Raw genomic sequence first — 19,185 nt, forward strand, 5'->3', positions numbered from 1 at the left:
GTGGAATAAGTCAGCATGAAAAAAACAATTTAAGTCATTGTTCTAAAAATATTCCCAGTGCTCACAGGGACAGTTCCCACTTAGAGAAGCACAAGAACAGCAGTGACAGAGCTCCGAGCCATGGGCTCTCACACTCTGTGCTGTGAACATCATTATCTACACACCTAGGGCTAAGGCAAAGTTTTTAAACAGCAACTTTTACCAGCCACGGAACAATGATGCCAAACTCCTCTACTTTTTGGTGAGGGGGGAAGAAAAGAGGGGCCCATACCCAGCAAGATGAATTCCTGCCCTCGCTGCACTGAAGGGCACATCACAGTGATTAGTGAGCTGACCAGGAGAATCACAAGCCTGTGCACAAGCAAAGTAATTCTTAAATGAAACCAGCAGGGAATAAAAGAAAAAGCTCTGCTGCTAAAGGAAGCTCAAACATACTTTTTTGAACCCAGTCATCCAAGAGCAATTATTAAGATCTGTTGTTTCTGAATACACTTGGCCTTAAAATATTAACATGTGCTTTTTGTTTTATGCCTCAGACTGCATGAAATGAATTAAATACACCCAAAATGGTATGAGCAATCTCTCAAGCACTAGCTAGTTTAACAACTAATCTTCTGTTTTTAGTATGAAAGGTAAAGGTTTAGGTTTTTCAATCATATGAGGCATCATCCTACAGTTCATGTGTTAGGCATCTCTCCTGTCCACTGGCAACATTATTTGAGGCATGCCTGCAACATTTTCACTTAATTAAAAAAGAAAAGAAACCAAACCAAAACAGATGCATAAGCACTTAAATTTTTTATACTTTATGCAGCTGGGGGTTTACCCGACTTCTCTGAGAGTTATGAAGGTGAAACTTTAAGGGCAAAATGTAGCAATATCTCTTGCTGCTCAAACTTTGACACAGTATTTTTTTTTTTTCTGGGCAGTAATTAGCCGTGTTGGTTTGCATGTGCTCAGAGTAATGACACACACACACACAAATAACTCACTGCACTTTGTGACTCAGTGCGATGCCTTCGCAGAAATTACCTTGCTCACACTTCGTGCACCAAACACCATGGGGAGAACTCTCCAGTGGGGACAGCCAGCCGTGTTTTATTTTAGCTGTGAACAATCTGTGTCTGAGTGAAAAGCCATTCGACATTCTCCCCTTTCCCCCCCAAACCTGTATAAATATTTTGTTTCAGTCGAGTTTGAATGGCAGAGTAAATGAGTTTCATCCTTTGTTTCAACCATAACAGTGCCTTGTTTGATGTTGCTATTTCAAGCTGAGAGAGCTGGGCCTTTATTTTTCAAAGATGTTATTTCCTGAGACCCTTTACTCTGTGAACTTACAGCCGGCCGGCTGCCACTGGAGCTTCATTGTTAATTGTCTTTTTAGGGGCACAAATATACAGCCTTTCCTTTCAAATTCAGGATGGCTCTGTTTATTTACGCTGCTGAATGCAAACTCACTTTGGAAGAGGCATCCCTGGTGCTGCAGGCATGCCAGGAGCAGTGGGAGGAGATGCAGGGCTCTTCTGGACCATGAGAGCCCACCAGACACTTTTGGGGCTCCCAAGAAAGAGCTGCTCCAGGAGAAGGAGGAAGAAGAGGAGGAGGAGGAGAAAGAACACGTGCACTCCAAACCTCCCCAGGCAGAGGAGCTGAGCCAACATGCAGATGAGGGAGAGCACGACAGGGATTTTCACTCCCGTGTGTGTCCTCTGCCTCTGTGGTGCAAGAGGAATTCTGGAGGAGTAAGTCACAGCTGCTCTGGAGCTGCAATGCAGCCCTGCCACATACCTGCCTCCTCACATTCCCCCTCCACGCTTCAAACCTCGGCATTTTTAGGATCTTATTCCCCCTCTTTGTTGTCCCCGGTGAGAATATGGTGTGCAGACAGCCCTTCCCTGGGATGCCCTGACCATCAGCTGCCGCTCAATGAGCTCAGCCCTGCAGCTGCTCAGATCAGAAATATGGGGCCAAGTAATCCCCTTAGACAGCCATCCATTGCCAGGTACTTCAAAAAAATCTAACTGGTTTCTTTACTTTAATGCACTACAAGAAAGTAACTCTGAGGCACTGTTGCAGACAAAGGCAGTTAAAAACAGAAATAAATCCTTAGCATTCACTTTTACCATAGGTCCTCATTCAAACAAAAAAATTATGATCAAGAAGGACTGAAAAAAGTTTTAACTATGTAGATTACCACAGAAAAGAGAACTTTGCAATGCTTTTCTCTTTATTCTTTACCAGTTTTCTTTCCTTTTCCCTTTCTAGCTACTTCACTCTTGAACACCACAGCTAGTTTTCCCTCACTCCTACAAAAAAAAAAAAAAAAAAAAAAAAAAAAAAAAAAAAAAGCAAAAATATCAGAAAAAAATATCTCAAAAGTTTGCAGCTAGATGCTGATTCAATTATCCTTAAATTGATACATAACTCTCCCTTTTGTCTCTGGCTCACAGAGAGTCAACACACGCAGGAATAAATCCGCAGAAAATTGTGAGGAGGAGGAGGACAATTCCTAAAATAGAACCAAACACACGGGCACAAAACAAAAACCAAGCCAAACCTATTTTTCCTTTGACTCTCTCAGTTAATGATGTGATATTTTAGAAATGAGCTGTGCAGAGGGGACACGGAATTAAAGAGGAACTTGGACTGGAGAGGAAAGTTTCAGCTCTCTGCTCTGACCTGCTGGGCTTGCTCTGGGCTTTGGCCACTCCGGATCAGAAACTCCCCCACGTGAAGCTTTCACTCACACTGGGAATATTCATTCCCAAATATTGAATTGGCATTTTCCCTGCTGCCACTGTGCACCTCTGGAGCAGCCTGGCTCTCCCTTTGCTCCAACCTCCCATTAAGGAGTTGAAATTAGCAATGAGATTCCCCATTAGCCTGCTTTTCTCCAAACTAATGAAACCCAGCTCCCCCAGCCCCTCCTCATACATCATCCAGCCCACTAAGCACAAACCACTTCTAATGAAGTCTATTTCTATACTAACAATAAGTAAAATTTAATGAATTTAAATACTCTTACATAAGAAGAGCTGCTCTAAAAATAAGACCTTTCAATAGAGCAAAATATGGCCAGGTTAATAATTTTGCTCTGGGTCCCAGAATGTTAATTTAGCAAGAAATAAATAACTCCCAGCCTTTCATCTTATCTTTCTGACAGATGTTTCCCCTATAAAAAGGGTGTCATAATTGTTTTTGTCAGTGTTATAATTAAAATTGCTATGCAGCTGACATACAGTTTTTAATGGTTTCCCCTAGGATTACAGCAGATGTTGCCTTATTAGATCAGGGCTCTCCTGGAGTAAGAAATGTCATTGGCATAATCAAGACACTTCTTTAAGCCTCTCAAAGCAGACTGTCACAATTTTCCCAGTAACATTTGACCCTAAGGGATGAAATATATCCTGCTTTTCTAAGGAGAAAGTTTTCTGAGGAGTTTGAAAGAAACACTGAAAAAAAAATCCAGTTTTTGCTACAGCCAGAAATAGCTGGAAGATACAGGAGGGAGCCCTGACAACTCCACCAGCAAGACCAAAGAAACTGTGGCGTTTTAATGGCAAAAATATTCACAGGCAAAGGTGGAGGATCAGCTGAAATCTGGTGAGGAGCTGAGAAACAGCAGTTAGTGGGCTCTTACTTTAAGTAAAGTTACAACCCTATGACACAAGTGTTAATTTGAAATGGGACTTTAAATAAAGCAAGGTGTAAAGGCAAGCTTGATTCTGAGTGCAGTTTGGATCCCTGGTGTTCACTGCAAATCCAGGGCAGTCAAGGGGGAAGCAAGAGGAAAGGATGGTTCCAATGGTCAGCCAGGCTGGGCAGCTGGGAAGGGCACATGGGTCCCTTGTCTGAAGGCACACAAAGTGTTTAATATCGTTATAAATCATTTGTAGGTGATTTGGCAGGAGAATCAGGCAAGTTAGGCAGCTCCAACCTAAGAAAAGCCACCCAGGCCTGCCTGCATGTCCACAGAATCTCTCAGGGGGAACTCACTTGGACAAAATAAATTCAGCAGAAAGTAACTTTATATTTTGGTGTCATTGAGCTCCTTGCAACTTTCCAAGGGCCACCAAATTTTTTTCCCTAGGGTGTGAGGAACGCCAACTCTGTTTCACAGGCTGCAGCGTCAGGATCTGCGATTCGCAGGCTGCAGCTTTTTCGCGCCGCATCCCGTTTTATATTAAGAACTCCCCAAAATAATTGCGGAAGGTGCGACATGACATAATCGCTGAAGTTCCACAGCACCGAGTGCCGCAGTTTACTTAGGAAAATCACAGTATCAGGTTGGAAAAGATTTTTTGAGAACATCGAATCCAACTTTTGACAGTGCACCAAACCACGGCACCGAGTGCCACGTCCGGATGCTCCTTGAACACTTCCAGCGATGGTGACTCCATCATCTCCCTGGGCCGTTCTAATGCCTTAATCAGCCTTTCTGTGAAGAAATTCATCCTGATGTCCAGACAGACTATTTCCATTTGTAATTTTAGGGGGTTAACTCTCCTAATCTCACCCATCTCGACGAGACGCGTTACTTAAAAAAAAAAATAAAACATAGAAAACGTCCAGCATGAATTATCTCACGCATAACCGGTGGAGAGTGGGGTGGGGGGGGTGGGGGGTGAAGGAGGAAACAAAATTAGAAAAAAAAAAAAAAAACAACATCCATCTCTCGGAACGACATAAAACAGCTTTTTTTTTTTTTTTTTTGTTTTCCTCCGCGAGCCGCGCTCGGCATGCCCGGCGCTGGCGGAGCGCGGCTGTGCCGGTACCAGCGACGACAACAAGCGGAGGGGCCGGGCTTGCGGGAGGCGGGTCCGGCCGCCTCCCCCCGCCCGCTGAAGAACGCCTGCGAGGGCGGGCGGGCGGCACAGCGCGGAGCGGAGCCCGGAGGCAGCGGGACCGGCGCGGAACCAGCGCGGAACCAGCGCAGAACCAGCGCAGCATCACCGCGGGCCGCCCGCACCCGCGGCCCGGCCGGCAGCGCCCACGCACCGCGGGCACCCGCCTGCCTTCCCCGCCGCATCCCGCCCCTTCTGTGCCCCCCTTGCTTTGGCCGGGACTCTCCGCCGGGATCAGCGCTGTTGTTGTTGGCCGGCGCGGCCGCATCGAGGATATTTTGGCTCGCCGAGAGGCAGCGGCGCCTCGATCCCTTTTGGACGCCGCGTGTGGGGCCGGGGCCGCCGCCGGGGAGGGAGCGCAGGAGCGCCGGCATCGGGGCCAGGTGAGGCGGGGGACGGAGGGGGGAGAAAGGGGAAAAGGGCTCCCCGGTGCTCCGGGAGCCCTCCTCGCTGGTGCTTCCCTCCTCGCTGCTGCGCCCCGAGCCGTGGGCGCCGCGGATTCTCCTCGGGGATGGCGGTCGCAGCCCCGGGCCCCCCGATCAGCCTCCCCCGGGGGCCGTGAGGGGGTGAGGAGGGCGGCCGGGGGCTCATCCCCCGGGGGATGCCGCGGCCCCGGCAGGAAGGGGTTAATGGGCAGCGCGCTCTGGATTTGGTTAGGACTTTAAAGGGACTTAAAAAAAAAAAAAAAAAGAAAACGTTGGGCTGTGTGATCTGCCCACCGAAGTTTTTTATACGTGGGCGAAGCGTGTGTCATGTGTGTGAGAAGCCGGGCTGGCTCCCGGCGGAGCTCGGGGGTTGCACGGGGCACGCCGTTCTCTCCTACCCTCTTCCCAAGGAGCCTGCTTTTTCCCCTGAAAAAAAAAAAAATTGCTACTAAAAAGAAAAACAACAACCAGGCATCATATCCCCCTGGCTGCTCTCTTCCCTAAAAAAATACCCCCCCCCCAAAAACCAAGGAGGGATAACACTGGAGGGACATCAGACCCATCGGGGACACCAGCGCGCTTCCCTTCTCCATGTGGATGCTGCCCAGCTGTGCCCAGCTGTGGGCAGGCACCTGGCTGCTGCTGAAAAGAAGGCGATCAGAATTCAGGAGAATTAGTTAATAAGTGCCTGATCCTGTTGACCCTGTTCTGGTTCACCCACTCAGCTATGCGGGGGTGTTGAGGAAGGTGTCCTGCCAGTTAAACCAATTATAGCTGGCAAGTCGCAGTCATCAGCATTAGTGGAGGAGCTGGAGGTGAGGCCCAGTCACACCGTGTTGGGCCGTAGTGGCTTTTCTGAACTTAAAGCAGCAGCTTTCGAAGTCCAGCAGAAAGCCACGTTTGACCCTCTGAGCCAGTCCGCTTTGCCTTTCCAGCTCTGTTTGTCTCTAAGGGTTTTGTATCTCAGGGCTGGAAATTTGTGCTGCAGATGGGGAGAGAGCTGATGTGGGGATGAGCAGAGGATATAGCGATTCCTCTCCTTGAGATATTCGGCTGGAGGAAGAAAGCTGGAGTCTTGCAAAACACGCTGAGGATCTCCATGTGTTTTTCAGCCCGAGCTCAGTGTCTCATTTTTCCCAAAGCTTTCCTTCGGAACAAACCCAGCATGGAGAAACAGGGGCTTGGGTTAATGAGCAATGCCGTGTAATCAACACTTGGTATAAACCTTTTGTCTTAGGGCCCTAAACGTCTCTAAAGAAACAAAAAAAAAAAAAACGACAGGAAGGATAGAATCCCAGCCCTTTTAGTGGATGGGGAAGTGCCTAACAGGATTTGCGGAGAGGTCAGAATTGCACACAAGTGCCAGGAATCTTATTTGTACTCCTAACCAGGGATCAGACCTCAATTTACAGAATATACTTACAATATTTTCACAAATACTCTAATCCCCAAGCCAGTTATCCCTGTCCACCAGAGCAGAATGCAATGGCAAAACAAAGGGTTTTGGAAATTGCCATATACTTTTTAAAAAGCCCAGCTAAATGCAAGGATAAACAGTTGTTTAAACTGTGGCAAATTTAATGAACAGATTAGGATGCTTGCTGAGTGAGACTCATGCTGTGTGAAATTCTTTGCTGCTCAATGAGATGTGTAATTTAGATCAAATATTTGTACGTGCTGTTTGAGGTAAAAAAACATTCAGTAGATTGCACTTTTTAAGTAACATTAATGAATATCCTTTTCAGTGTCAGTTGATTTATTTTGTTTCAATTATAAGGCCCAGTCAAGTTGAAATAGGCCTTTCATGTTTAGGACTCTTGCTATTTTTTTTTAGTTTTATTTTTAAGTGATCAGCTATTTAAGAGGATGAAAGGGTTCTTTGTCTTTGGCTGTTGGATGTTTTTATTTTCCTCTCTGTTTGTATGGACGGCTTTTGAATGTGTTGCCATTTTCAACAAGCTGGGCTTATTTTGTTAAGATCCTAATTTACGATTTTTTTCTGAATTTTAAAGTGAATTTTTTTTTTCCTCGTTAACATGGTGACATGTTAACATGTTAACGTGGTGAGTGATAGATTTGGCTTGTAATAAGTGATCACAGTTTTGTGGAAATCTTGGTAGTGCCCTCTGTGGCTATTTAAGTACAAGTGCACGTTTTCAGGCAGTTGCTGTGGGGCAAGGGAATTCAGCCCAATGCTGTGAAAAAAGGGAAGGAAAATTAGGAGTGTAGCTTGATAAGGTATCGTTCACTGACACCTGAATTGCAGCATCACGATAAACCTGAACAATGGCCATAAAACTGGCTTTATTCCTTATGTTTGATCTTTCCCATTGGATATGAATCTTATCAATCTTCTCCTTAAGTGATATATAGGAGAAAAGTCACACAGGCCTCACACAACTCTGTTCCTGGTAATAAAGGCAATATGATAAAGGTTTGACTTCAGTGGCATGAACATATTGATAGTGGTCCCATTATCAGCACTTTAAAAAGGGTGTTTTACTGCATAAATCCCTTTTCAATTAAAACTAAAGCTCTCTAAAGCTTTATAAATGCGTTTAATCCTGTGTTTAGAAAATGTACAAGATAATGTGGTTTGGAGTAAAAGTAGTCAAGGCAGGAGGTCGGGAGCACAGGGAATTGGCTTCTCTGATTATTCATGAAGGGGTGAATGCAGGAGGTGAAGCTGTATCACTGTGTCACTCTGTCACTCCTCTTCCTCTGAAAGGCAAAGTCTGAAGTGAATCATGGCCTGTGAGAGGGCACAGAGTAAGCAAAAATAACACAAAACTGATTACCTAAGATAATGGGTGAAGAGTTGGAAAATATGCCAAAGAGACAGGTACTCGCTGGGCAAGGGGTTTGCTGGCAAACACAAATTCTGTGAAAGCTCTCCCAGCTGAAAAACAATGTGGGAGCTGCCCTGTGTGGTTGGGATGTTGGAAAAGCTTTCCCTGTATCTCGCTGCCAGAGCTGCTCCACACCCTGAGCCAGAGCAGTCAGGTACATCTGGTAACATCTGCTTCCTCCTCCTTTGGCTGTGGTGTTAATGGGAACCTCTTCTTTTTCAGATGAGTGACTTTGGGGTCAGGAACATGGATCAAGTAGCTCCCGTGTCCAGCATGTACAGAGGAATGCTCAAGGTGAGTACCCTGGAGCTGTCACCTCCCAAACCCAGCTGGGGCAGCTCCCAGCCAGTGCTTCTGTTGTGTTCCTGCAGTGCTAGAGCAGGAATTGCACAAACCAAGTGAGCACAGGTTTGATTGCTCCCCTCTAATCTTCTGCCAGAGTATTCCCACTGAGTTCCACAGAGATGTGAAAAGCAGGACTGAAATAGGAAGGTGCAAATCTTGCACCCTCAACACTCTCCCCCAACAAGGCTCCCTCTCTCCATTCCCTAAATCCTAAGAATTTAAAAGAGGTAGACAAGAACTGAGCTCAAATTTGCTGGTGTTGGTGAAACTTCTGCCAAAATAAAGGTTAAAGGATGGGCAGCAGGAGAGGGTTTGTATCTTTAATTTGATGAGACTGGCAGAGGCCTGTCCTGATACAACTGGTCAGGTTTGGTACATTCCTGAACCTTGTTTGGATTAAAAGGTGGTTGTTTACTTACAACTGTTATTAATAGGAGCCAAATACACTGTAATAACTCCAAAAATCATTAAATATATTTTATCTTTAGGTAGACTGTGTCTGTCACCTCGTTTTGAAAGGAATTTACAAACTGAGGTCAGCAGACTATAAAGGCTCAGTCTTAAAGGGCTTCCCCCCTCCCCATTCATGCAAGTTGCTTCTTAATCCCAGAATCAATTTTTTACACAGCATTGATTAATGTAAACCAAAGGATAGGGAGAGCCTTTCTGCTCTCATTAGCTTTGAGGAATGGCCATGCTTTGAAGAATCAGTGGGGCTCTTGGGATGCTGACTGCTCTGATGCTTTATGTCCCCTCTTAACCTTTTTTACTTTGCACAAGAAAATCCAAGAGATCCCAAACTTAACATCTGTGTGCTCTTAACACAGTGGTTGCTCTAAGCAGTTATTCAGTGTTCAGATGTCATAGAATTAAGTCAGAGATTTGTGTTCTGCTATGTTGTAGCTGTTCACATTCCATTTTATTTCGTTCTGCAATAATTACATGTATTGAAAAGCCAAACAAAATAGTTGTGAAACTGATAGGACGAGCAGAATTCATTCTGCATTGTGTTTGTCCTCTTTTACTACTATTAAATGATGAACGTGCTTGCACATTAATTTTCTCCCTTTTGAAATATGAAGCTAGCACGGTATGGATTTTACTCATTCACATGCCACAGCATTTTTTCCAGTGACTCAGGAGAAGGGTCAGCCATTTACACAAAATGCAGGAGTTTCCAGATTGTGTTGAAAGAACTTGCCGTTTCTTTTAGGTGCTGGAGATGAGTCAGAGCTTTTATCTAGTAATGTATAAAGAATCTTTTACCAGCAGATTTGGCAGCTGTTATTAACTTGTTTTATTCACACATGAGCCTTTCCAAGGGCTGGCTTTGACTTGGGGAGTACCTGAAACAGAGGTCCACAATTTGTCCCTGCTGGCCAGTGAAAAGTTAGGGAATGTGAGGGAAAATTAATCCTAATTTGCTGTACCAGGAACATAGTTTAGGTTGCTTTTTGCATTGCACGTGAATACTGCCCTGAAAAATCCTTGCATTGTCCTCAGCTAAATCCGCTCCTTTGGCACAAGCTGGCAAATCAGTGTTTGCCTAAACCAAATAAACATTTGCAAGTTGCCTTTGTCTCCAGCTACCTGAAGGGGCAGGAGCTGCCATGAGCCAGCTGCAGCTTTCCAGAGCAATGTTCTATCCTCAGGTGCCTTGAGAAAAATCTCAGTGGCAATTTTTATCCATCTCTACCTCAAGATGTTGCAGATACAGTTTCCCTGTGACTAACAAGCAAGTTTCATAAGTTGTTTTTGAAGTTATTTCCTCCTCTGCTTACATTCCTTCTGCCCCCCAAAGATTAAAGTGGTTGGGGGGAATTTGGCAATTTCATACCAGTATTTCTGGCATACAGAGTTGGCTCAAGTCAAGTTTGAAAGGAGTTAGGTTTTCAAAATATAGCAATATTTCTTGAATGTCAGTATATCAGCAGAATCCACTTTTATCTGGAACATTTTTATCAGTCTTGTTTATCCCTTGCTGTAAAATGAAAGTAGAAATGTTTCACTGAGCATCTGAGCACTTGAAAGACTTCAAAACATGGTTGCTGGCAAATCCAGTAAGGCAGAAGTGTAAAAGTTGCTGCAACATCCTTCCTCAAGTCCTGTAAAGCTGGCTGTGTAGTTTCAAGTGATGTGGTTCAGATGAGTTTTATCCTTTAGAAGAAAAAAACAAATTCATAGGTCTACTGTAGGTTTTGCACTGGTGGTTTTCCCATAATTTACTGATCTGCCATCAAATCCTCATCAAGTGGATAATCAATTTAAAGCGTTAAGAAAATGAGGATTTCTTTAAAATGTACCTAGAAATAAATGTGTATTTATACATGCATTCTCTATCGTTAAAAGCCTCAATTACAGGAAAAGACTAAGAATATCTTGATTTGGCTTTACTGTAAGCTGCAGAACATCCCCCACCTCGAGGGCCCTTATCAGTGGGTTTTATTCACTCAGCAGAAGCTGTGCCCTCGTTGTGGTTATATTTCAAAGCTGGCTCATTCAAAATAGTGGTTGTGCATGATCTCCAGATCTAGGAAACCAAACCCAGACACTTCCTAGCAGAGGAGTTCACAGCTCTCCAGCAAAATGCTTACGTGGTTCTGTGTTTATTCTGTTCCTTTGCAGCGTCAGATAGCGTTTGACACCTTTGACAGCTCAAACTCGCTTTTTGCTGGATATTTTTGCTCACTCAGTGAAGACCAAACGCTTCAGGAAGTGCCAACAGGATTTGACTCCACTTCTTATGGTAAATCTTCACTTTGCTCCTTAGTCCAGTCAGCAGAGCAGATTTTTTTGGGTCTAACTAACATTTCCTGGGTGTGCAACGTGGATTTCCCTAAAAAGATGTGGTTTAATACACAGACTTCTGTGTACGTGCTTAGTTTTATTCATGTGAGTTTCTTTCTGGATAGTTGTTGTTTTCTGTACTGAAAAGAAGTAGGAACTGGGATGCAGTAGCCTAATAGACTGATTTATCATGGAAGAAACCTTAGTAGGAGCTTAAGCAGAGCTAAGAGTTAAAAAATCTTTAAAAAGAAGGTTTTATGTATTTAAATTTGCAACATCTCAACCATAATTAAAGTACAAATATTCCGAAAGCTTTGGTTCTCTGGTGTTAAATCTCAGTATGTTTTACTCCATACTTTAAAAAACAAGGTGGGGATGTTTTAAGATTCTTTTTTTTATTTTATTTGAGTGTGTGTAGGTCTATATCCCACCAAGAGTGCCCTACATCAAAATGTAGATATTTTACCCGATGCTGCTTTTATCTCCCCTTAGGGAAAGGAAAAAAACCTCAGGCCCTCAAACCCAGAAAACCACAGGTCCTTTGTTCTAGTGTGATTCTAATCAGTCACTTGCTCTGGTCAGCAAAGCAAGTCCTTGCAGATACTAGGAAGGGTGTGGTAAAAGCAGAAGTTAAGCACAAGTGCAGCCTGTAGATATTCTGGGAGGGCAAGAAGAGCTGCACAGCTCTGAACTGACTTGGAATCTGCCAGGAGCAGCTGGGACAGTGGAAGGGGTCCCTGCCCACGGCAGGAGGTGGCACTGGATGGGCTTTAAGGTCCCTTCCAGCCCAAACCATTCTGTGACATCATTCTGTGATAAAATGAGGCATCTTCTGGTGAAAATTGACCAATAAGAAAAGCTGAGTGGGAGCTGAATTTATCCTTAAAATAGAATCTTCTTGTAAATGTGAAAGTCAGGGAAGTAGATCGGTGATTTTTACTGACATATAATGGTGCCAGCTTTGTGGTTTGGTGCATTATTCACCCCCAGCTTGTTACCAGTCACACTTGTTTGGTCCAGATGATGGAATAATCCATTGCACCATGTGCTTGGGTGATGAGATATGATAAGGTCTGAAATGCAGTATTGAGTAGTGCAAGCTGGCTCTTCACAACCCTGCTGTCAGTTAACTTAGCTCTCAAATTAAATAAAGATTGTCTGGAGTTGCAAAGAAGTCTCAGGGCAAATTATAGGTGGTAAAAGAGGAATAAGCAGTCTCATTTCCCTTAAAAAAAATAATCAAGTTTTCCCTGCAACAAAGGCACTTTATGTAACTGCTGAGAGTAAATAAGGATCTATGCATGGAAAGCTGCAAAGCTCTAATTAGTGATGCAATCTTATCAAGTGAGTAGCACAGAGATTTTAGAGCATGGTGATCTCTGTTTTTAAACCACCAATTTTTTAGCATTTTTTTTTTTTAATTCTTCAAATAGCAAAACCCAGTCACTCCTTTCAGTGCCCTGAAGTTAATGTGTCTTCTTCCTCCCCTCCACCCCTTTTCTTTTCTCGCAGAGTCCAACAACTGTGAATTGCCTCTGTTAACCCCGTGCAGCAAGGCTGTGATGAGTCAGGCCCTGAAAGAGACTTTCAGTGGTTTCACAAAGGAACAGTGTCGGCTGGGTATCCCAAATAGTAAGTGTTTGCTATTTATAAGCTCTTTTTTTTTTTTTTTTTTTTTTTTTTTTTTTTTTAATGCTAAGGAGGAGGCTGAATAGCTGCTCTTTGGAAAGGAAAGAATGATGTCAGTAGGAAATACAAGAATGGATCCTATGTGAATCTGGCACAGCTTGCCTTGGAAAGGCCAGACTTGCTGCTGTTAAAAATGGGTGCATGGAGAGCTCATGCTTTGGCAGCATGAGAGAGTCAAGCAAGCTGAGGACATCTCTGGTTGCAAGTGAATGCAGAAAGAAAAGAGAGGACTGGGTAGTTTGGGTTTTGTTTTTTTTTTTTTTTTTTTTAATAAATTCTAGAATATATTCATTCTGAATTCATTCAGAACTCAATAACTTGGCTAAACAATTTTTTTTTAATTCACTGTTTTCTAAGGAAGATTATTTGATAAGGCCAGGAGTTATCTCTAAATGTTGGATCCTTCCTGTCTTGCAGATCCCTGGCTGTGGACTGAACAACAAGTTTGCCAGTGGCTTTCATGGGCTACCAATGAGTTCAGCTTGGCAAATGTGAACTTCCATCAGTTTCTTATGAGTGGCCAAGACTTGTGCAACCTGGGCAAGGAGCGTTTCCTGGAACTGGCACCTGACTTTGTGGGTGATATTCTGTGGGAACACCTGGAACAGATGATAAAAGGTAGTTAGAGAGCCAGAAAAAGCTTTTGGTTCAGGGCTCTCCTAACAGAAACAGAAATGGGACTCGATTTCAACAGTGGTTTCACTATGAAGGGTATTATTGCATATGAAAACTCTAACTTTAAAACTTGCTTAATAAAAGCATTATCAGCACTGTCAGTACATCCTTGGTATGCAAAGCACAGATGCAGATGGCTGCAGACATTCTGTGTGCAGGCTGAGTGCATTTGTGGGCAGATTTTATTTGGGAAGATCACTGGAATAAGTGAGATTGGGGTGCGACCACTGTAAATACCCCATAAATAAAACAGTTAACCCCATAAATACAAAGTTAACCAACACTTGGACCTTAAAGCACATTGCAATTATTGTTGATTTTAAGTTTTATGGGAAAATTCAATTGGTGTGGTGGTTTTAAAGCCTTTGGGAAGTTGGTTGGGTTTTTTTGGTGTGATTTCTATCATGAGAGAGAATGCAATACAAATAGAGCATGATACTGAAATGTTTGTGAATGGTGACCCCAAAATACTCCCAAGAGTCAGAAGCTTTCCATGGCATACAGGTCAGATCTTTAAAACTATAAACCCAAATTTTCTCTTTTTCTCCTCTCCCCAGACAGCCAAGAGAAAACACAGGATCAATATGTGGAGAACTCTCACCTTACCTCAGTTCCTCACTGGGTCAATAATAATTCCTTGAGTAAGTATTTTTTTAAAAATCATAGTTTGCATCTCTCAGTTTATTCTAAGTGTGTCACAGATTCCAGGGTAGAAACAAAAAGCACCAGAATAGTTACTGTGCTTGAGGAGAACATTTGACTTCAGCTGCTCCAGCCTTCTTTCCTTGTATTGTTCAGTTGTCACCTAATTTATATCGGAAATTGTTTGAAGGGCAAAGGCATTGAGAAAATGAAATTTCCTCTTGCTATGCCAAACCCTCCATCTGTGGAGCAGAATGACCACTCCCATCTCTAGCAAACTGAGGCAAAAACTGGGAAGCAGCAAGAATTCTGTTTAGGCCTTTTTAAAGGATCTGGAAGTGTGCTAGAGCTGTTGGGAGTGTGTGGGATGCAGTGCTGGCTCCCTCAGATTGTTTGATTGATGCTGTGTTTTATTCTACCACAGTCAGGCTTCAGCTCAGCCTGATTACACCACTTAATGGGGAGAGCCTTGCTCAAAACCACTTAAACTTCCCCAATTTTTTCTGTCGTTTCCTTGAAGAATGAACAATGGGCATTTGTGGCTGGCAAGTTCGAGAGGGGGATTTGCAGAATCTGATTTGCTGTATTTAGTGTATTAGTTTGTTTAAGGGTCTCCAGGGAAAAAATCATCTAATTCTTTGGTTTCTTTTTTCAGCTGTTAACGTAGATCAGAATTCCTATGGAATGCAAATGCCTGGATACCCTAAACCCCTCAGTTATCCCAAACCCAGTCTCCTGACTGACGTCTGTCAGACTTCCACGGCACCGAATCTCCTCAACCCAGAACAAGACTTCCCATTGTTCCCTAAAACCCAAGCAGATGCTGTTGGTGTGAACTACTGTGCAGTAAACCAAGATTTCCCAAGGAACAATCTCAATTTGCTGATGGATAACTCTGGTGAGTCGTTATCTGCACGATAACCACGGGGCCAAGGCCACGTTCTGAATGCCTCTTCCTCCTTCGCATGATTTTATATGGACAGGCTGGATTGAGGGGGAGGGAAAGAAGCCACCAAGACTTGCTATTTTATTTATTTCATTGTTTTATTTGATGAAGGCAAGCTGAGAGAGCACGAATCCAACGACAGTGGCGCTGAGAGCTACGAGAGCTCGGATTCCATGCTGCAGTCCTGGAACAGCCAATCCTCCCTGGTGGATTTGCAGCGTGTGCCATCCTACGAGAGCTTTGAGGATGACTGCAGCCAGTCCCTGTGCCTGAGCAAACCTACCATGTCCTTCAAAGACTACATTCAAGAGCGGAGTGATCCTGTGGAGCAAGGGAAACCAGTTATACCAGCAGCCATCCTGGCTGGCTTTACTGGTGAGTGGTGAGGCAAAATGGTCACTCCTATTTTTTATGTAATGTCAGTGTTCCCTCCAAGTGTGTGCCACGGGAGGTAGAGACCACTAGTCACAAATAATTTAAATTTTATATGTTACTAAACAAAGTCTGGGGGATTATCCACCCAGAGCAAGAACAGGCAGGCATGTCAGATCAAGTAAAAATCAAATGCACTTTTTGATCTCTTTGAAAAAGAGGAGAGCTTGGACAAAACCGCCCAGATTTGGAAATTCCCACAGGTGTTGTTAAGGGCTTGTTGCTGTAGTCCTTGTTGAAATTGGTTTTTTCCTGTAGGATCTTTGCCAAGCCAAAGACTTCAGGACAAGCCCTGGAGCTCAAAATGCAGCTGTTTGGGAGGTGGGAGTGAGGGTTAAAGGATCCATGTGAGAGGGAAAGCCATAACTTTTGTCAAATCCTTTGTTTCCATGAAAAACCTGACTTCATTTTCACATGGGTAATAGCAGATTTGTGCTATAGAGTAAAACCTTAGGCTTGTTTCTGATCTATAAAAAAGATAAATCAGATTAATTACCAGGTCTGTGATACAAGTCTGGTCACATACGTTGGTTGTGGTTAGAGCTGGCAGAGGTATTAATTTGTGGTTTTTCTGTGTCTCCTCTTTCCCAACAGGCAGTGGACCTATCCAGCTGTGGCAATTCCTTCTGGAGTTACTGACTGACAAGTCCTGTCAGTCATTCATTAGCTGGACAGGAGATGGATGGGAATTTAAACTTGCTGATCCAGATGAGGTATGTGGCTAATTGGGGTGAAAACAAAGATTTTGGCGTCTGATCTGACATCTGTGAGCCCAGTCTTGGATATAGATGTGTGTTCAGCTGCATATCAAATATATTAGTGCTGCTTTTGAAGTATTTTGGGAACTAAACTCATTGAAAGTGATGCATTTTCATTTTCTGATACTGTTTCCAGTAGGAAAATTATTGTATTAAGAGATGGCATAAAAAGTCCAGTGAAACTTTTAGATTTAAAAAAAAGAGAAAAGAGGGGAGAGGAATCGTGAACTCCAGGGAGCTTCATAGCATTGAATTTCCAGGAAAGAGTTGTCCCCTACTGCCTGATAGCCAATCAATGGTAAAACAGTGGTTTTTTTGAGAGAGCAGATTGTGCCAGAGCTCCAGGAGTGTTTTGGGCAAAACTCTCAGGCACAGGGTGGGATTGCTGGGGTGTCTGTTGGGCTTGGATCCTTGTGGGTCCCTTCCAGCTCAGGGTATTCTGTGATTTGTGGGCTTGTCCTGTGCAGGGCCGGGAGCTGGACTGGCAGTGAAGTCACCGTCCCTGGGGGTGTTTAAGAAAAGACTGGATGTGGCACTCAGTGCCATGGTCTGGATGACAAGGTGGTGTTGGATCGTAGGTTGGGCTTGATCTCAAAGGGCTTTTCCAGCCTGTTTGGTTCTGTGACTCCTTCTAGCTCAGGATATTCTGTGTTTCCTGGGGTGGTGAAGTGCAGGGCCAGGAATTAGACTTTGGTCCCTGTGGGCCACTGCCAGGATATTCCATGATTTCTCCATAAACCTGACCTCCTTAAGCATGTTTTGGCCCATCCCCTACAAAGTGGTGTCTGTTGCAGTGAGGGTGGCTGTGACAAACCTCTCTGGTTCCCTGACTTCAGGGCGAGGGTGGTGAAAATGAGAAGGAGTGGGTTCGATGGAGTTGCCCAAAAGGAACTTTTAATAAAGGGTGAAAACAACAAACGTGGAGCACGGTATGAGGGGCAGGATCCCAGGACCTGAGATAAAGGGGAAGCAACGATATATACACTTGAGGGTAGAACATTCTAGAACTATAACCATAGAGGGGAAACAAGTAACCAATAGGGGAGCACAACTTTGATAACTTAGCATAACAACACCAAAGGCTTATGGGGGAACTCTCAATCTCACCCTAAGTTAAACAAATGATTCCCAGGGCTTGAAACTCACGCCTGGGTCTTTTGGAGTAAAATCTGTCTGACTCTGGGTCACAGCTGGGCCAGCTCCCACAGGTGACCTTTGCTGTCAGCCACCTTCTCCTGGAGCTGCTCTTGAGGGATCAGTCACCAACTCTTCTCTTGTGAGGTTGGGCCATCCAAAACAAATAAAATGCTCTGACTGAGAAAGGGTTTTATTTAATCAGCCACTAAGAAGAAGAAGAGTGGAACAAATTTTGAACGGGTTTTGCTTTCTGGCAGGTGGCACGGCGATGGGGGAGGAGGAAGAACAAGCCCAAGATGAACTACGAGAAGCTGAGCCGGGGCCTGCGCTACTACTACGACAAGAACATCATCCACAAGACGTCGGGCAAGCGCTACGTGTACCGCTTCGTGTGCGACCTGCACAACCTGCTGGGCTACACCCCCGAGGAGCTGCACGCCATGCTGGGCGTGCAGCCCGACACCGAGGACTGATCCCGGGCCCGGCTCGTGAATCTGGAGTCACCAGTGGGGACAATGCCCGGGAGCCACGGCAGCCAGGCCCGCCACGCTCCGGGGGGAGGCAAAGCGGGACCTTCATCCATTTTGTGACCGCGGAGAGCTGGATGGGAGCGGCCGCCTGTGGTCGGTGGGGCTCTGGGGGAGCGGGCACAGCCCTGGCTCTGGCGTGGAGACACGGGGATGCTCCTGGGGTCAGCATTTCAGCTGCCTGCCCTGCCCCACGAAGCGCTTTGACACTGCCCTGGAAGGATGGGTTGGCTGTGAAACCAAAGGTTGGCTGTGAGAAACCAGCGATGCAGCAGAGCTCTTGCTCTGGGATGTTTTTGAAACACCACCGTCCTCATGCAGTTTATTTAAAAACAAACACAAACTAATTTATTTTAAATGAGCAGTAAGGAGACCGGTATTAGTTTTGTTTTAAAGCACGTTTTATTATTGTTGTTATTATTATTGTTACTACTCCAGAAATGTGCTGCATAGGTACATAAACACTCTCGTGTCCAAAACCAAATGTAGCAACTGTTAACAAAAAAAAAAAACCAACCCACCCTTTAAAAGAAGGGAAGGAAAATCATACCATTTCAATATTCAGTTTGTATATACTCTGTGATTCCTTTGGAAACTCTGATGTTCTTATTTAACAGATACTGTATAGTGTAAATTTAAACTAATTGTATGTGTGTTTTGAAATAGGATGAATGTAAACTTATCAAATGTGGGGTGGGGGGGCAGTTCATGTTTGTCTAAGATATATAACCTTCTGCAAATATTTAATTGGCCTGAGAGACAGCAGAAGTTCTATGCTCAGTGTGCATGCATTGGGGGGGGGGGGGCAGGGAGGGAGGCCGGGCTCAGGATTTTGCCAAGACTGAAGCTGGCAATTCTTTGTGCATTTTGGCATTTTTACAGGAAACTGATGTTGTATTCTGGGACATAAAAGGGCCTGTTTGTGGTTTCTTCTGTAACTGAAAAATAAAAATATTAATATGGGTAAAATTACCTTTTTTTCTTTATAAATGGCATATGTTTTTCAACTTCTATGCATGTACTTTTAAAAAGAATTTATATACAAGCCTTATTTTTTCAGTTCACTTGTCTCTTCCTGCAGTTTATTCTGTATGATTAAAATACGAATTCTATTTTTGGAAATAACTGT

General features: G+C 44.1%; 1 protein-coding gene across 1 annotated transcript; it reads left to right on the forward strand.

The window, feature by feature from the left end:
• The first annotated feature begins 4,834 nt into the window (after positions 1–4,834).
• On the forward strand, positions 4,835–19,120 carry ETS2 (ETS proto-oncogene 2, transcription factor). Its single transcript, XM_053936012.1, has 10 exons — positions 4,835–5,227; positions 8,341–8,412; positions 11,089–11,209; positions 12,763–12,882; positions 13,357–13,557; positions 14,172–14,255; positions 14,912–15,154; positions 15,314–15,577; positions 16,229–16,347; positions 17,787–19,120. The coding sequence occupies exons 2-10, from the start codon at positions 8,341–8,343 to the stop codon at positions 18,000–18,002; spliced, it is 1,440 nt and encodes a 479-aa protein (XP_053791987.1). The 5' UTR covers positions 4,835–5,227; the 3' UTR covers positions 18,003–19,120.
• Positions 19,121–19,185: the final 65 nt, after the last annotated feature.

The sequence above is a fragment of the Vidua chalybeata genome, chromosome 2 (genome assembly GCF_026979565.1).
Source record: "Vidua chalybeata isolate OUT-0048 chromosome 2, bVidCha1 merged haplotype, whole genome shotgun sequence".
In the NCBI taxonomy this organism is placed as follows: domain Eukaryota; kingdom Metazoa; phylum Chordata; class Aves; order Passeriformes; family Viduidae; genus Vidua; species Vidua chalybeata.

Bases quoted from the DNA above. Each gene is read 5' to 3' on its own strand.
- ETS2 (XM_053936012.1), top strand. From the start codon at position 8,341: ATGAGTGACTTTGGGGTCAGGAACATGGATCAAGTAGCTCCCGTGTCC. The intron at 11,210-12,762 runs GTAAATCTTCAC...CTTTTCTCGCAG, and splicing joins ATTTGACTCCACTTCTTATG to AGTCCAACAACTGTGAATTG. The intron at 13,558-14,171 runs GTAGTTAGAGAG...TCCTCTCCCCAG, and splicing joins CCTGGAACAGATGATAAAAG to ACAGCCAAGAGAAAACACAG.